This window comes from Podarcis muralis, chromosome 3, assembly GCF_964188315.1.
Source record: "Podarcis muralis chromosome 3, rPodMur119.hap1.1, whole genome shotgun sequence".
In the NCBI taxonomy this organism is placed as follows: Eukaryota; Metazoa; Chordata; class Lepidosauria; order Squamata; family Lacertidae; genus Podarcis; species Podarcis muralis.
This window is the reverse complement of record NC_135657.1, coordinates 31,232,815-31,249,077: the sequence shown is the minus strand read 5'-3', so window position 1 is coordinate 31,249,077 and position 16,263 is coordinate 31,232,815. Positions and strand designations below refer to the sequence as shown.

The following is a 16,263-nucleotide window of genomic DNA, read 5'->3' as shown; positions in this document are numbered from 1 at the left end:
AGAAGGAGTGTCCCAGTTTGAGAACTTTACCTCGGTCTAAGAATGGAATCCGAACAGTGGAAGGGCACTGGCAGCGGGAGGCCTCATTAGGGAAAGCGTGCCTTGGTTTAAGAATGGTTTTGGTTTAAGAACAGACTTCCGGAACGGATTAAGTTCGTAAACAGAGGTACCACTGTATCACAGAAAAGAACAGTTACCTGAAGTTTTGGTTGCACTCAATTTCAGAATCTCCTATTCTAATGAAGTCTTGCCCTGATTTGTTGTAGATTTCCTTTTTTAATATTGGCTTCATATTTGAATCCAGTGTTTCACTGAAATCCTACAAAGCACAAAACCAGGTGCTTAAACCTGAAATGCAGTATGTGAGGGTGTTGACATCATAACTGGATTTATCCCCTCGATCAGAAAACCCTTGCCCACCCATCTTTTTCACCTTCTTAGGAAGAGGGGACAGGGCAGGCTACTTTTGCCCCACAGCAGGCAGTGAGAATGAGAGGACAAGATGAAAGATGTGAACAGGGAGGTGTAGCAGCTGCAGAACAATCTACAGTTTGCAGATTTAGGCAGAAGACATTGCGTGGACAGGCGGAGTTCCCAGATCCCAAGCGGTCCCCCCTGTCATGTGGAATAACGAGTCAAGACAACATGCTATGGGATTAAATTGGCCACAACTTTATTAAATTTCAAATGTGGGTAGACCTTGGCTCAGGCATTGGGCGTTCTCCCTCCCCAGTCCCCAGCCGGGGACCTAGGGAGCATCAGGGTTATCCAGTGTGTGTGTGGGGGGGATGGGCCAGCTCTGGAGAACATATCTTCAAGCAGAGATAGCCGCCCCCGTTATGCCGCCGCCGCAGGGGAGAGCAATGACGACCTTTCGGCGTACGGTCAAAGCCTCCCTTCAGAAACCCCTTTAACGGGGAACCCTGGTATCGCCGCCGCAAAGAGGAAGATGGACTAAAGGATTCCGCCCAAGTCCTGATACCGCCAAAGTTGTGACGTTTTGCTACAGGAAAGGCGAAACCTGCCAATGCAGGGAAATTCCTTTCCGGCCCTTTAACAGCGACCTTAACGTAGCAGCGCCCGCATACCTGTGAAGAAAAGTTAACCTGCAAAACCTGTGAAGAAAAGTTAACTTGCAAAATAAGACATTAACTGAGGGTGGGTAGGGTGGGAGAAGCTCTGGAGCCAAGTGAGGATTCCCAGGTAAGATCCTCCCTCTATTGTGTGGGCAGGTAATCCCTCCCCTACCTGGCCTGGTCTCCTTGGCAACGCTTCCCCCAGGTGGGATTGGACAACTGAGGTAGGCGGAGATCTCCAGGTATCCCACCTGAGGGAAGGCAAGCCAAGCCTATGCTGATGGAGCTGCTCCAGATCTAGAGGCTGCGCGCGTCCACGCAAAGGGCGCCCCCCGTTTTAAGCAGGGAGCGGTCATTCTTGTTTAGGTATGACACTTCCTACTGGAGAAATGAGGCTGAACTACCTGTAGTAGGACTGATTCACCAAGACGCATAGAGTTTTCAAGTGTTCTAAAATAATGAGCATCCGTAACACGAATTTGGCGTAGTTTACCACTCATTTGACTTATCCATTTGTACGCTTGTCTTTCTGGATCAATTAGCAAAGGATAACGTTGTCCATACATAATATGTATAGCATTTTCTGTAGAGTACTGGTCAAGTGGCAAGCCTGCATTTTGCCACTTGCGGACCTGTAAAACACCAATTTTTAATACTTAAAGACTATTATCAACAATAATATTTGTTCCACAAATGATTTGAGTGATTCTGAATAATAACAAAAGAAGTATGATAGCTTGAATAAATCCCAAAAGATGATATAAATGGTAGAGGCATACTTTGGTATTTCAAATTTCAAGGTCACACAATACCAAAATTTGATGCCCCCCGCCTCTACATACAATTCTGTGTATGCACTATGTTATAGTTGTGAAGGTCAGCTTGGCATCCAATGGGGGGGGGGGCTGGTTGCACTGCCCTAAATCTACCTCTGCAAATGGGGCCTTTACCTAGTTAATTAGGTAGTGCCTCAGCCAGAAAAATTAGACTCTCTCTCTAAAAAAATCCCCACTCTCCTAGTTTAATTTAAATTTCAAATAAAACCTTGGAAATGTCATTCCCTCTGCCCATGCATTATTACCTCATTTTTTTCTGTCATGCAATTTACTAGCGAATAATTTGGAGATACTAGAATATTGCTTTCTTTGCAGAGTTTCAGACAGTCATTCACTAGTTGCTGACGATATGATGCTGATAATACTCCACTATAGGCAATACACGCTGCTGAAACAAAGGCATCACCCACGATTCCCTGCAACCTTTGATCGAAATTATTAACAGATTCTTTCCAGCGTGCCTAGGATATAAAAAACAATGTTTAGGGCCAAATATCACTGAGTACTGGACAAACTAGTTTGTTTAGAAAGTATAGCATTTGCAACATAATAAACCTATGACTTGTCAGTACGCAGCACATACTATAAGTGATTTTGTAACAATATTTACACTTGTGTAGATATTTATGTTGGGAGTATAAGAAATAGTTTAGTGCTGTGGTATTTGTGAAAAATGCTCTCATCCTACATTTGAAGGTACATAAATAAGCAGTAATTTTTTTTAGCCATTCTTCTCTGCTTTGATTTTGGAATAGCAATGATTTTTCTTTTTCTGAAATTTATCAATAGCTCAGTGAACAAAGACTCTCCTCCCTGAAAGAGAGGGGAGTGGTTGTGGACGGGAGCCCGAACACCGCTCCTAGCAGGGGGCATTGCCCCCTGCCTCCAGCTCACCTGGCTGGCACTCACGCCCCCCCCCCCCGGCGGCCGTCCAACCAGGTGCCATGGGGGGGGGGGCGTGTCCAGCAGCCTTTATGCTGCAGTGCCAGCCTCTCCTCCGGCCTCATTTCTCTTCGTCGTCCTGTGCGAGTCACCCACCCTCCACTCCCTTTGAGTTAGGGCTTAGGGCATTGGCCTTGCTATGGACCTTAGGTTGGTCGCCCCGGTTGCCCGGGGGGCCTGGTAGGAGTTTTTCCATTTGGCATTAGGCTTTTTGGTTTTTTCGCCTACCTCATAGCAATCGTCACAACTTTTTGGTGGTATTGGTGGGTAGGTTAGGCATTGGAATAATGTGTTGTGGTGTGTCGAAGTGCTAGGTGTGGCCATCGCCTATGCCTTCAATTTATAGGGGTATTCCGTTAAAGGAATCTGGCGGTCGTGTATTCCGTCCGAAGCCTGCTTGGCGGGAGGCCATGGCACGACCCTCGGTGACATCGGGGTGAGCCTATAGTTGGATTAGCATCAACAGGTGATGAACCCCTGGTGAATAAACCCACTTGTTTCGCGATCCAATGCCTAAGCCAATACCTTTTCATTGCTGTAATCAATAAAGTTGTGGCCTTTTTCTAGCCCATTAACCTTATATCACGTGTCCCTGTGTCTTCATTTTACTTCGCGGGGGTCGGGTCCTCGAACCACAATATACAGTACCTTGACACCTGAAAACAACCCTACAGTAGATGGTTAAATGCCTAACAACTTTATTACTCTTTCCCCTTTATCCTAGGGCTGTGGTGTGTGGCAATGCTGGTGGAAACAGCTAGCCTCTGATGGCAAACACAGAGTATTCTTCTCCACAAGAATACGGGAGGTTATATGATATGGAAAAGGACCAACAGAAAAGACAGTCTAAGACAAGTAAACAATGAAGCCTAATATTAATTAGAGTCAAACATTAGAGCAGAAAGAAGTAATACCATTTCATCCTTCAGAGCTGTGCTTAACACAGATGCACAGTGTAAACGGCGTGTTGTTTGATCTTTTCTAGCTGCTAGCATTTCTTGCTCAGCAATACTTTCTCCAAAACTTCTTTCTAAATTTTGCTGATGTTGTTCAATCTGAGGAGTTAGAAATTAAAGGAAAACATACTATAGTGGCATATATTGCTGCTATAGATCATACTTTTTATTTCTAGCTCTTTCTTTCAAAACTTACATGAGGTTCTCAGTGGGTTCCTAACAAGGTACTAGACAAGACAGCAACTACTTGCCTTCAATTCTGCTATAATTGGGTCTATACATTAAGACAGGTTGCTTATCTGTAACTGTTGTAACAGACATTGTGCAATCATAGTTGTGGGTTCTGTGCAGAGCAATGCTGGGAGCTTTCTAAAGCTAGGTGAAATAGTTTGGGCAAGAAGCCCATTCCCAACCCCCTGTAAACATGAACAAAGGAGCATAGCTCCAGTCTTTCTGCTTATAGTGGGGTGGGAGAGCTGGAAAAAAATTTCACATCTGGCAACCAAAGCACCACTTTGGTTTCAGATAGTCCATAGGTAGATAATTATAAAAAGCCCAGGACACAAATTTTCACAGCCCTCTTGCAGCTATAGTGGCTCATTTACCTGAAGTAATTTGTGTCCCAGGCTTTTAAGACTCATCTATGTACTAGGGACGCGGGTGGCGCTGTGGTCTAAACCACTGAGCCTAAGGCTTGTCGATCGGAAGGTTGGCAGTTCGAATCCCCACGACGGGATGAGCTCCCATTGCTCGGTCCCAGCTCCTGCCAACCTAGCAGTTCAAAAGCATGTCAAAGTACAAGTAGATAAATAGGTATCACTCTGGGGGGAAGGTAAACGGCATTTCCGGGCGCTGCTCTGGTTTCGCCAGAAGCGGCTTAGTTATGCTGGCCACATGACCTGGAAAAACTGTCTGCGGACAAACATCAGCTCCCTTGGCCAGTAAAGCGAGATGAGCGCTGCAACCCCAGAGTCGTTTGGGACTGGACAACTGTCAGGGGTCCTTTACCCCTGCACATTGGTTGCCAGATGTGAAATACTTTGGCATTATTTTCAGCTCTCCCACCCCACTATTAGTTCCTAACAAATCACTGCAGCAGCTATAAAGGAAGCACCAGAGTAAGAGCAGGTCAAAGAGCAACACCTGGCACAGAGAAAGAGAATGGTGTCATTTTTCCTCACGGCAGTTCCTTCTCAAAGTCAGTGAAATGCATGGATGGGAAGAGGTAGATGGGTCAAACTAAGCACTGATAATTCAAGGGCACATGATAAAAATTCAAAAAAATCCAAAGCACCATAAGATACCAATCCTGCCTCAGAGACATTTGAAGAGAGACACCATATATAAATTATTGATGATGATTATGATGATTAGCAGTAGTACTGTAGTAAATTTGTAGGACTACACAGAGATCACAGAGCAGAACGAACATAACATTGTTTCCCATTCTACTTATCTGCAATTTTCTCTGCTTGTTATCAAACTGAGCTGATTATTTATTATTCCTGATTTCTACTATTTCACCCCCTATAATACATATCAATCTTATTTTCTTAAAAGTTTTGGTATCCTTGCTAAGAAAAAAGAATTACATTTTAAAATGTACAGTATGTGTAAAAAGTGACTTATTTATTTAATACCCATATGTGAATATGTCATGGGAGGGGGAATGGCTCCTAGGAAAGCTGCTCTCTTCATACAATCATTATTCATACCCACACTCCAGTCCCCAGGTGGCCTTTGTCTTCACTTATTTCACACCCTTTAGGGAAGACTGAACTTTAACAGCAGATCATTCTAGATGCTCATTCCTAGGCTAGATGCTCCTGCTGAAATACTTTTTAATAAAAAAGTAGACAGATTTTTGCCTCCATAAGATTTTTTTAAATAAAACAATATATCCCAAACTGAGACAGACACAAACTTTATGTTATTTAACAAGCAATATAAATTCTATAGTATATAACAAGTAGAATTCTTTTACCAGCACTAAACTTCTTTGTTTATCAGTCAATTTTTCATGTGCAAGTTTTAGGAGCTCCTCTGCTTCAGCTACCTTCAATTGTTTTGGCTCTACAAACTATATAAGAAGATATATTTATAATTCAGCTTGAAGGAAGGAATATGTCTATACGGAACTCACTGGACAAACAGAAAAAATATTTATGTACAATACACATATGCAAATTACACATTCCGCTTCATATGATTTCATTGAAAACAGCACCTCTGTGTCAAGTTCTTTCCCCACTTTCTTATGTTTTGGCACACTTACTGATAATGTGCTATCATTACATTTCATGCTCATCTGTCCCCACCAGCCCATGATACATTGCAGAACTGTCAAAGTGCATAACACAATGACTTCCTAACTTGGGGAAATTTACCTAATAGTTGCAGTGAAGACTTGGGGATATGGGCTAGGGGATGGAGACTCAACATAAGGATGTTTTGTCTCTGTGGCCATCCCACGTTCAGCATAAACTGTGTTATTATCTCACATGTGCTTATAAGCAAAGTTGTAATAGAATGCACCAACACACACTTCCTTACACATAGCTGGCTGGAATAACCATAAGTAGGACTCTGGAGAAAATGTGGCTTTTGGTGTACTTATTTATGAGAATGGCTGTGGAGGATATAAAATAATCTATCCCCAGAGCTCAGAACATGGTGTCTGTTTCTCATCACATGGTGAGGAGCTATAGCAATGTTCCCAGTTATTTTTTTTTTAAAGAAGATACTAGTAGCCCACATAGCAGAACATCCCTGTTTTCATCAGAGAAATGTTGGAGGGTATGTGCATGCATGCAAAGGAATTTCCATACTAGACTTTATTCTTTTCTCCTGCACTAATAGTCTAATTTCCCCTCTTCTGTATGCACTGATTTGTATACATTGTAGAATATGCATATTTATACACGCAGGAGAGAAGGCAGATTGTGGCCTGTATAATCAGAAAGTTAACGTTCAAAAGGATACAGTGGTTTTGTTTTTTAATTCCTCAAATAATTTTGGCTGAAATACATTTGCAAAACTGAGTACAAATTCCTGTTTAATTCTATTTAGAATATCTCCCAACATAAACAAAACATATTTTTTAAAGTTTTTCTTATGAGGACATTAATTTAACAACTTTTTATGATGATTCAGAAACAGTAGCTGTAAAGATACCTTTTTTACAAGGTGATAGTGATCTAAAGCTAAAACCCATTGACACATGGAGCAGCAGGCAACAGACACAAGTCCTACTTTTAAGGGGTTGAAATCAGGCATCCTTACATATTTTTTCAACTGCAGAAGCACCTAAAATGAACACAGATCAGTTGTTAAAACCAATGAATTAAAACAATAATAGAGACTCAGCTATACAGCTGCAAATAAAACGTTTTAAGTGTCTTTTAAGTGCAATATACAATGTGACACTAGGTGGCGATGCTGAGCCGTATGGAAAATTTCATGTAGTATTAAAAATGCTTTTAAAAAAGCAGTGTGTAGCGAATAGGGGCAGGGATGTCATCAAATATTATAGGATGGAGGAGAAATTGTCTAACAGCTCTGGAGGAGCTTTAAAAAGAAACAATTTCCAAAAAAATTGCCAGGACATTATTTGCTGACCAGTTTTGGGTCAGTCCTGCTTTCATATTTTACCCAACTGAGTGACTACACCATTTAATTATTTAATGTATTTCTACCCTACTTTCCAGGGCAAGCCCTTACAAGGTAGCATACAATAAAATATTAAAACCTAAACAATGGACAAATCATGTAATGAACATAATACCAGATAAAACTCATATATGGGGAGTGAGGGGGGGGGAATCATTACATCCAAGACCAGATAACTTAATGACTTTGACAGCTGATATGTCAACAAATATTAAGTTACTTATGCTTACCAAAATCAGGTGAATACATAAGACTACATGAACTCAGGACTGGAGAGCTAATACATCCTATTACTCTGAAGCTCTGAAGCCGACTGAGGATTCCCAGGTAAGATCCTCCCTCTATTGTGTGGGCAGGTAGTCCCTCCCTTGCCTGGCCTGGTCTCCTTGGCAACGCTTCCCCCAGGCGGGATTGGACAACTGACTGAGGTAGGCGGAGACCTCCAGGTATCCCACTTGGGGGGAAGGCGAAGCCAAGCCTATGCTGATGGGGCCGCACTGGGTCCAGGGGCTGCGCGCATCCACGCAAAGGGCGCCCCCCGTTTAATGCAGGGAGCGGTCATTACCCCACATCATTCCACACATTGGAAACAGTGTGAAATTTGCCCCTTTGTGCCTTTATAAATATACAAAGAAGAGTGAGTATGCCATATAAGACACAGAGTAGTAGGATGCCATGATTTGTAGCACAGAACGGGGGAGTATTTTTTGGAATACAAAACCATTTCTTCAGGCCAATTTTTAAAAACAAAAGCAGACTTTTCCAGCTGTCTTCGTCCAACTGGAATTCTAGGCATGCCTTGTGTGTGTGATTTGGCTTTGCTCAGAGAATGACAGCGTCAATGCAGTAATCAGGGATGACCACAATGGTGCAAACCAGAGCTAATCCAAGCAAGTGTGTCACACACAGGAGGCTGTAACCGCTAATTGATCTCTCAGAGCACCTATAATTCAGCTAAAACTAATCCTCTATGAGTAATCCTTTAGCAAATCAAGTGTCCATTTTACATTTTTTAAAGAGGTTCACATTCATCCCTTTTCAACCTGTAGAGCAAGCGCACTTTACAAAACTAAAACTTAAGGTTTTTTTTTACTTTTCAGAGAACTATGTTAGTATGACTCAGGCTAGCCCAGGAAATTTATGACATGTGCCTTTTGTTATATAATGGCATTCATATCCAGTCCAAACATTTTGTGAAAAGCCTTTTTAGTTTCATGCTGAGGTTTGCCTGTCATTTCCCCCTGTAACTAGTAGCATTTATTAATTCCATTTTTTCCAGCTTTTTGAAACCACTCCTGAAGGCTGCTCCACATTATTTTAGATATGTTATCCAACTGAATAACCATGGGAGATGATTTCTCATTCTTTTGGAAGTTAAAGACCTTAACTTGATTGCTTTCATGCTTTTCTGCCGCCACCACCCTTACCCTTTGCCTCTGAACCATGCTTGTTATTTTCCTCAGGATTAATGAGGAGTTCTCTACTGAGAGGCCATTGTCTTTCTAAAAGGGGAAGGTTTTTCTATTCATAAACCAGGCTAAGTGGGTTCAATGGAACCCAAATTAAAAGAGAAAAGAGAAAAACTTAAAGGAGGAGAAGCACCTCAACTTTTCAGAAGTAATGGGGACCTCATTGTTACAAGAGATGACACCTTATTGTCCCCATTCATTTAGGGGCATTGAACCCCAGTCTCTCACAACAGCCCATAAATAATTGCACCTGGCTCTTGGATATAGACTTCTACCCATTTGTGAGTCTTCCACCATGTTAGTGAACATCCAACTTTTTGCCTCCCCATTTTAATCTTACTATCAGACAGGGCAAACTTGGGATATTAACTCTAGATAGTTTCAAATTCCTGTATTTTCCTAACGTCATTCTTTTTAGCTTTCACAAAACCAAAACAGCCAGTACTTTGCAAGAGAACTTCCCCTTTCCTGATCGTTTCTCTTTCTTTGTAGCTTAAGATGCATTCACAGAAGGTGACCCTATACTTTTAGCCTTCTCATTTCCTATTTCTGAAATGGTAACTAAGTAAACAGACCAGGAGAAAAAGAAAATTGCAGTATCAGCTTGAAATGTGCATTAAAATGACGTAGCTTATTGTTTAAGGTAATCTATCTGAAAATTCTTAGGTATACAATAGAAGAAACAAAAATAATATACACTGCATCCTTCTTTTACCTTTTCTGGTAGATTATCTTTGTCAAGATTAACCAATCTCTTTAGGAACCCAGGATCTGCAAGCAGTAATTTTGCTGTTGTCCAGTTAGGTTTCTTTTGAAGAAGAACACAAACTGCATTCATAACAGTAAGTACAAGTGGAGGAGGGCGAGCATACACTCTGTGCGATACAGAAGAAAAGCCAACTGAACAAAATGCACTAAATACCTTTTTTTGTCAAAAAAGCCCCCAACAACTTTAGTTAGAGCCATACTACTGGACAGTGGCTTATCCTAGCTCATCAATATACAGTAGCGTGATTAACATACAGCAACATTTCACATGAAAAATCTTAACACTGGAAAATACTTTGGATAGTGCTCAAAATATTTAGAATTTCATGTCAGAAAGGGAACTATCATGACTATTGTGACGTAGTAACAAAAATGAATAAACTAGAGATAATTTGCACATTTATTTACATAAGTAAAACATTTTAAGGTTTGTTGACAGCATTCTTCACTTTCCCCCCTTAAAAGATATTTAAACCATACCTACTTTAAACTACCACAATAGTAGCAATGCTTACCTAAAACATAATGAAGATGAACAGAAAAATGCTTTGAAATGCAGCAAATATGGGGCCACTAGATTTGTTGCTACTTATCCAGCATGATCTGAAAACTGTACTGATTTTTAACCAAAATCATAATCAAACAACAAACATGAGCAACACACTTACCTAACTTCTGCAATGTGGTTTTTGTCAAGTGCATCAAGAGCAGCGACAGCTTTTTCCAAAGTTGGCATTACAGCATTGAGCTCATCTGTTGCTTGCTATATATATAAAAAGAAAAGATAGACTTTGATGTTTTCTTTGACAGTATATAGTTGTACAAATTCTGTTTTTTTTCTATTCTCTGGCTACGTGCTCATATTTATAATATTTGTTTCAAGCAATCTACAGCTGAAGATGGGATCTACATATCCTAGAACCTGCAAAATTTGGGATGGAATCAGAAATTGTACTGGCTCCCATAGTCAACATCAACCATGTTATATAACAGATTTTTGTTCCTCCCCCAGGAACATTGCCATTTTATTGGAGAGCTCAGTGTGTCTGTCATTTTGTCAAGAAGCCCATTCATTGCCTGTTCTGCTCATTACTGATAGCGGGGCAAATCTGCAGCCTGCAGGCTGAAAGAGGTACAGGGACCATGTCATACCCTACGTCATCACACACATTTCGTACCTGGTGTAGGCAGATGTCGGTGCCCTACTTAAGAGCCAGACACCTGCTCCCCTGCCCTCTTCTCTCCACGGTAGCACCTGCCCTCTTCTGTCTCTCAGTGTGATTTATTTGGTTGCTTCAGGACCAGCTAGGAACTTTTGGGCCTATCTAATCTTCACTTCGTAGGTCAGGCCTTTTTGCCTTCTCTACAGTGAATAGCTGGTTGGGGACACTTGATAGCCTGCCATGTTGTTCCATAGGTTGATCTGGCTTTCAGGTGAGTCACATTTGACGGGTGGTTAGGTACGGGCAGAGGACAGTTATGTTTCAGCCTGGTGATGCTTTTTAGGAACCTTTCAAGGGGTTGGGCTGGTCCTGAGGCTTACTCTCTGGGCACTGGGGAAAGATAGGGGCCACCCCTGAGGCCAACCTGCCTCATCTACCTAGAATCAGGCTGCAGGGTGATGGTGATGCAGTACGGATTCCCTGCTCTTCTATATGGTATGAGCTGGGAAAGGTGGTAGGCGGAACAGCCATTTCCCCCTTCCTGCAGGCAGGGGCTGGATTGCCTAGTGGCTGCAATCTGTTAGTTTGAAGTCTTCAAGAGTTTTTCTTATGTTTAACCTTAAAATAAAGTAGCCTTAGTTCAACTCCAGCTCATGTGTCTGTCTCTTTATTCTGCCATCTTGTCACAAGCTGCAAATACCCAGCATGGCACAATAAAAATGAAAAACAATTGTAATATGATATACCTGGGCATATTCTTCCACAGTCTGTGTTTCTGCAGCCATAATTTCTTCATCCTCTTTAACAATAGCTCGAACTTGCTCCACAACTAATGCATCTTTGTGAAGCTTTTCCACAAGTTCCTCTATTTCCTGGTAGGAGAGATCCATTTCTCAGTCAATTAAATTTATTGCAGAATATCTTAATAATTAATCTAGTATTTTGGCTGTTTTATGAACTACTCATCAAGTCCTTAATGTGATGGCAAAGATGACATGCACAGTAAGTACAAAAGGACTGTGCTGCTGGATCAGGGCAAAACGCTCTTCTGTTCCAGCAGTAGTGTCAAGTCACACGCTCCTGAAAGACTTGTAGGCATGGTGTGATATTGATAGCTATCTCCTGTTGCTTGTGCTACCACCTGGTAATCAAAGGAACACCACCTTTCAGCAGGACCACATTCAGAGATGCAGGTGAAAGCTGAAGGCACAACATACAAAGCTGTGCTATGTGGGAAGCTGCAGTCAAGCCTAACTATACATGAATCCTAGTTACATGTATGAAGGGGTTAAGACAACAGAGCTGTGTTCCTAGACTCAGCTAGGTCACACACCCTTTTCTCTGATGAGAGAGGAAGTGGAACCTCTTCCTGTCCCTCTCCTTCTGACCAAGGAAGACATGTCTAAGCAAGCTCCAAGTTTAGAGCACACGCAGAAACTGCCATCTTGACCGTTGGACCTGCTATTGTCCTTGTCCATTCAATCTGCCAGAGCCTGCCTTCGCATGTAGGAGATAGACAAGTCCCAAACTCACTGAGGCTTTAAGACTGATTGACTACCCTTCACCAGGTTTAGCAAACCAGTCAAAGAACAACATGTCGCCCACCAGAGATACTGCCCATGTCAAATTCTCATTATTTAACTTTTGTATCCCATCCTTCCTAGAGACTGTGACAGAGAGCCCAAGAAACAAAGGATTAGAGTGAAAGCATATCAATTTAAAACCCATGCTCAGTCACTGAAAAGTCCTATAGGAAAAAATAATACTATATACAGGCCTAAGTTACTTTTTTAATGGGAAGACTTAATTAAATCTGTACTATTCCCATGTTACTGCCCAACTTTTCAGAACAGAGGTCTCCTTTTTTTATATTAAAAAAACCCAGGGAACAGCAGCTTGTGGGGGAGCCAAAAAGTTTGACCAACTAACCTCATCTGTGCAGAGGAAGAGGAAAAACTCTGCCACAGCTTCAGGGGGTGATGAGGGTAAAGGCACTCCTCTAGGTAGCTATAGATGGGCTTGCTCATCCTAGGAGTAAGATTGGAGCAGCCAGGGAGTGAGGTTGGGGAAAGAATGTGTATTAACTAGCTTCTAAATGAAAGGTGGAATGCTTGGGAGCTGTGTCTTTGGTGTGAGCATCATCGGTGCTATTTTGTGGCTGTACTATTTTATATTTCAGTTGACAACGTATCATTAAAAAAACACAAAACCAGTCTGCTCACTGAGCCTATCTACCTAAATAAGAATGCAAAAATAAATGATATATATGAAAAAATTATCCTTATTCAAGCAGGATATTAAATGGCATGCTGTCACTAAGAAGGGTTGCCAACCTGGAGTCATGGGCACCAGTTAAGATCTCTGTGGGCCCTGGGATGATTATCTCTGTTAAAAGGTGGGTCCAAAGGTAGTTGGTATTGCTTGGTATTTGATGTTAATTTCTGTACATTGTTTTTTCTTTGTTTGTTTTTCTAGCTTGAATAAAAATAGCTTCATAGATAGATAGATAGATAGATAGATAGATAGATAGATGCAAAGAACATCGGGACATAGTTTCCAAAACGAGCATGTAAGACAGGGTAGTCCATGTGGTGCTGTCCAAATGTTGTTGAACTACAACACCCATCATCCCCAACTACTGAGCAGGCTGACTGGAGTTGATGGGAGGCGGAGTCCAACAAAGTTAGCTAACCTTAATCTAACGTCTATCTATGACAGAGTAACCACTGTCAAAAGCTCTGCCTCTCTATTTTTAATTATTGTTTTCAGATGATCATTTGCTATTAATATTGTGGTTCGAGGACCCGACCCCCGCGATGTGGAAAGAATACACAAGGACACATTATATAAGGTTAATGGGCAAGGAAAGGCCACAACTTTATTGATTACAGCAGTGGAAAGGTATTGGCTTAGGCATTGGATCTCTCAAGCAAGTGGGTTTATTCACCAGTAGGTGGAGCCTGTTGATGCTAATCCAACTATAGGCTCTCCCCTGATGTCACCGAGGGTCGTGCCATGGCCTCCCGCCAAGCAGGCATCGGACAGAATACACGACCGCCAGATTCCTTTAACGGAATACCCCTAAATTGAAGGCATAGGCGATGGCCACACCTAGCTCTTCGACACACCACAACACATTATTCCAATGCCTAACCTACCCACCAATACCACAAAAGTTGTGACGATTGCTACGAGGTAGGCGAAAAAACCAAAAAGCCTAATGCCAAATGGAAAAACTCCTACCAGGCCCCCTAGACAACCAGGGCGACCAACCTAAGGTCCATAGCAAGGCCAATGACCTAAGCCCTAACTCAAAGGGAGTGGAGGGTGGGTGACTCGCGGCGAGACAACGAAGAATGAGGCCGGGGAGAGGCTGGCGCCGCAGCAAAAGGCTGCTGAACACGCCCCCTCTCAGGCACCTGGTTGGATGCCTGCCGAGGGGCGTGGGCGCCAGCCAGGTGAGATGGAGGCAGGGGTCTAACGCCCCCTGCTAGGGGCGGTGCTCGGCTCCCGCCCACAACCACTCCCCTCTCTTGCAGGGAGGAGAGTCTTTGTACTGTTTAACCAGGCCCCATATAAAATATAGCCTATATGCTCTAAATTTTGACATGAATCCAGATAGATCACTAAATGTTTTGAAAGAGCAACAAAGCAGATTTGAATGAAATTTTACCTTTGATTTTTTCTCTATTTGAGGACCAAGGACAAGTAACTCATTTTGCATAACTGTAATCTGTGAGGTTGCTTCTAGTATTTTGGTCAGACCAGAATGATAGCAAGTTCTAAAATTAAAAATAGTTAAAATCCAATCACAGTCTGGCCTTTTTTGTTACATATATAGAAATAGTAATATATTAAGTTGGCTTGCTTGACACTAGCATTTTGCAAGACTCTGTAAATCTGTGGGCTCCCAGAGAAACTGTTGTAGCTGCTTTGCTCCTCGGTTAATTTTGCTGCTGCACTGAAATAGGAACAAGGTTTGTTCACAGTTTTAGGTCACGGTTAGTGAGAAGAAGGCTCAACCACAAGTCCCAGTTAGGATGACATGCTAAGCCAAACTTTGACTAAGCACAGAATTTGCAGGAAAAAGGATCATGGAGGAACAAAGAGGCTGTGAGCTCCTCTCTGGGAGCCAGCACATTCATATGGTTTTGCCATGCCACATTTGGGCTTACTGTGTTGTGCAAACCAGATAATTGTAAATTAATCTGGGTCTCCTGAGCTAACTGACAGTTATAAGCCTCTGAACTATTGGAGCAGTTATGTATGCATAGGGTTATGCTGAATCTGACAATTTCTGTTTCTTTCTGTTTCTTATTTTTCCAGTCTTCAGTCATCCACATTTCTACATCATTTTGGAAATGTTTATTTAAAAGTCCTCATGAAAATTCATCAGCATTTTAGTGCATAATTCTCCAAATATATACCCTATAGGACACACTTTTTCCCCTCCAAAAATGAAGGGGAAATCTGTGTGCGTCCTATGGGCCGGTGCGTTCAGCTTTCGCTGAAGCTTGGAGAGCGAGAGGGGTTGGTGCGCACCAACCCCTCTCGCTCTCCAGGCTTCAGGAAGCTATCAGCAAGCCTGGGGAGCCCGCGGGAGTTCCCGCAGGGCTCCCTAGGCTGCGGATAGCAGCCTGCTGCCCGGTGCGCAGGCGCCCTGAAGCAGAGCGCCCTGTGCGCCGGGCAGACATCCGCAGCCTGGGGAGCCCTGCGGGAGTTCCCGCAGAGCTCCCTAGGCTGTGGGTAGCAGCCTGCTGCACGGAGCGTGGGGCGCCCTGAAGCAGAGCGCCTTGCGCGCCGGGCAAACACCCGCAGCCTGGAGAGCCCTGCGGGAGTTCCCGCAGAGCTCCCTAGGCTGTGGATAGCAGCCTGCTGCTCGGAGCGCGGGGCGTGCTGAAGCAGAGCGCCCCACGCTTCAGGCAGACATAGGGCAGCCCCACAAGCTCGGGGGACAGCGGGGAGGCGGAGCGCCGCCATACCGCTGTTCCCCGACCTGGTTTGGATTCCCCGACCTGGTTTTGGGGGAAAAATAAAGGAATTTCCCCCCCTTTATTCCCCCCCCAAAAAACTAGGTGCGTCCTATGGGACGAAAAATACGGTATATTTTCTATACAATGTTGTTTTGTACTGTTGTATTGTTTCATACCTGTCACTCATAATTTTCTCTTTCATTGACTTCAGTATGGTTGAAAAGGTGTTTATGAACTGTAGATAACTATTGGGAGTGATGTAGTAATGCCTTTTAGTTTCCTTCAAGTACTTTTCAGTTATGATAGATACATTTTTATGAATATTAACACATATCTGAACAAGCACACTTAAGTTCTGGCAAGAAACACAAAAAGGAAAAGAATATATATTTATATCACATTTCTGTTTAA

The 16,263-nt window shown here is 42.7% G+C and overlaps 1 protein-coding gene across 1 annotated transcript in view; it reads right to left on the bottom strand.

Moving 5' to 3' along the window:
- The window catches only part of DNAH14 (dynein axonemal heavy chain 14), a 133,529-nt gene that overhangs the window by 25,550 nt on the left and 91,716 nt on the right, over positions 1–16,263 (bottom strand). The window contains 11 exon segments of the mRNA XM_077925616.1: positions 198–319; positions 1,481–1,708; positions 2,158–2,373; positions 3,769–3,909; positions 5,795–5,890; positions 6,985–7,116; positions 9,664–9,823; positions 10,385–10,479; positions 11,626–11,751; positions 14,553–14,661; positions 16,029–16,207. Coding sequence (XP_077781742.1) covers positions 198–319; positions 1,481–1,708; positions 2,158–2,373; positions 3,769–3,909; positions 5,795–5,890; positions 6,985–7,116; positions 9,664–9,823; positions 10,385–10,479; positions 11,626–11,751; positions 14,553–14,661; positions 16,029–16,207 — 1,604 coding nt within the window.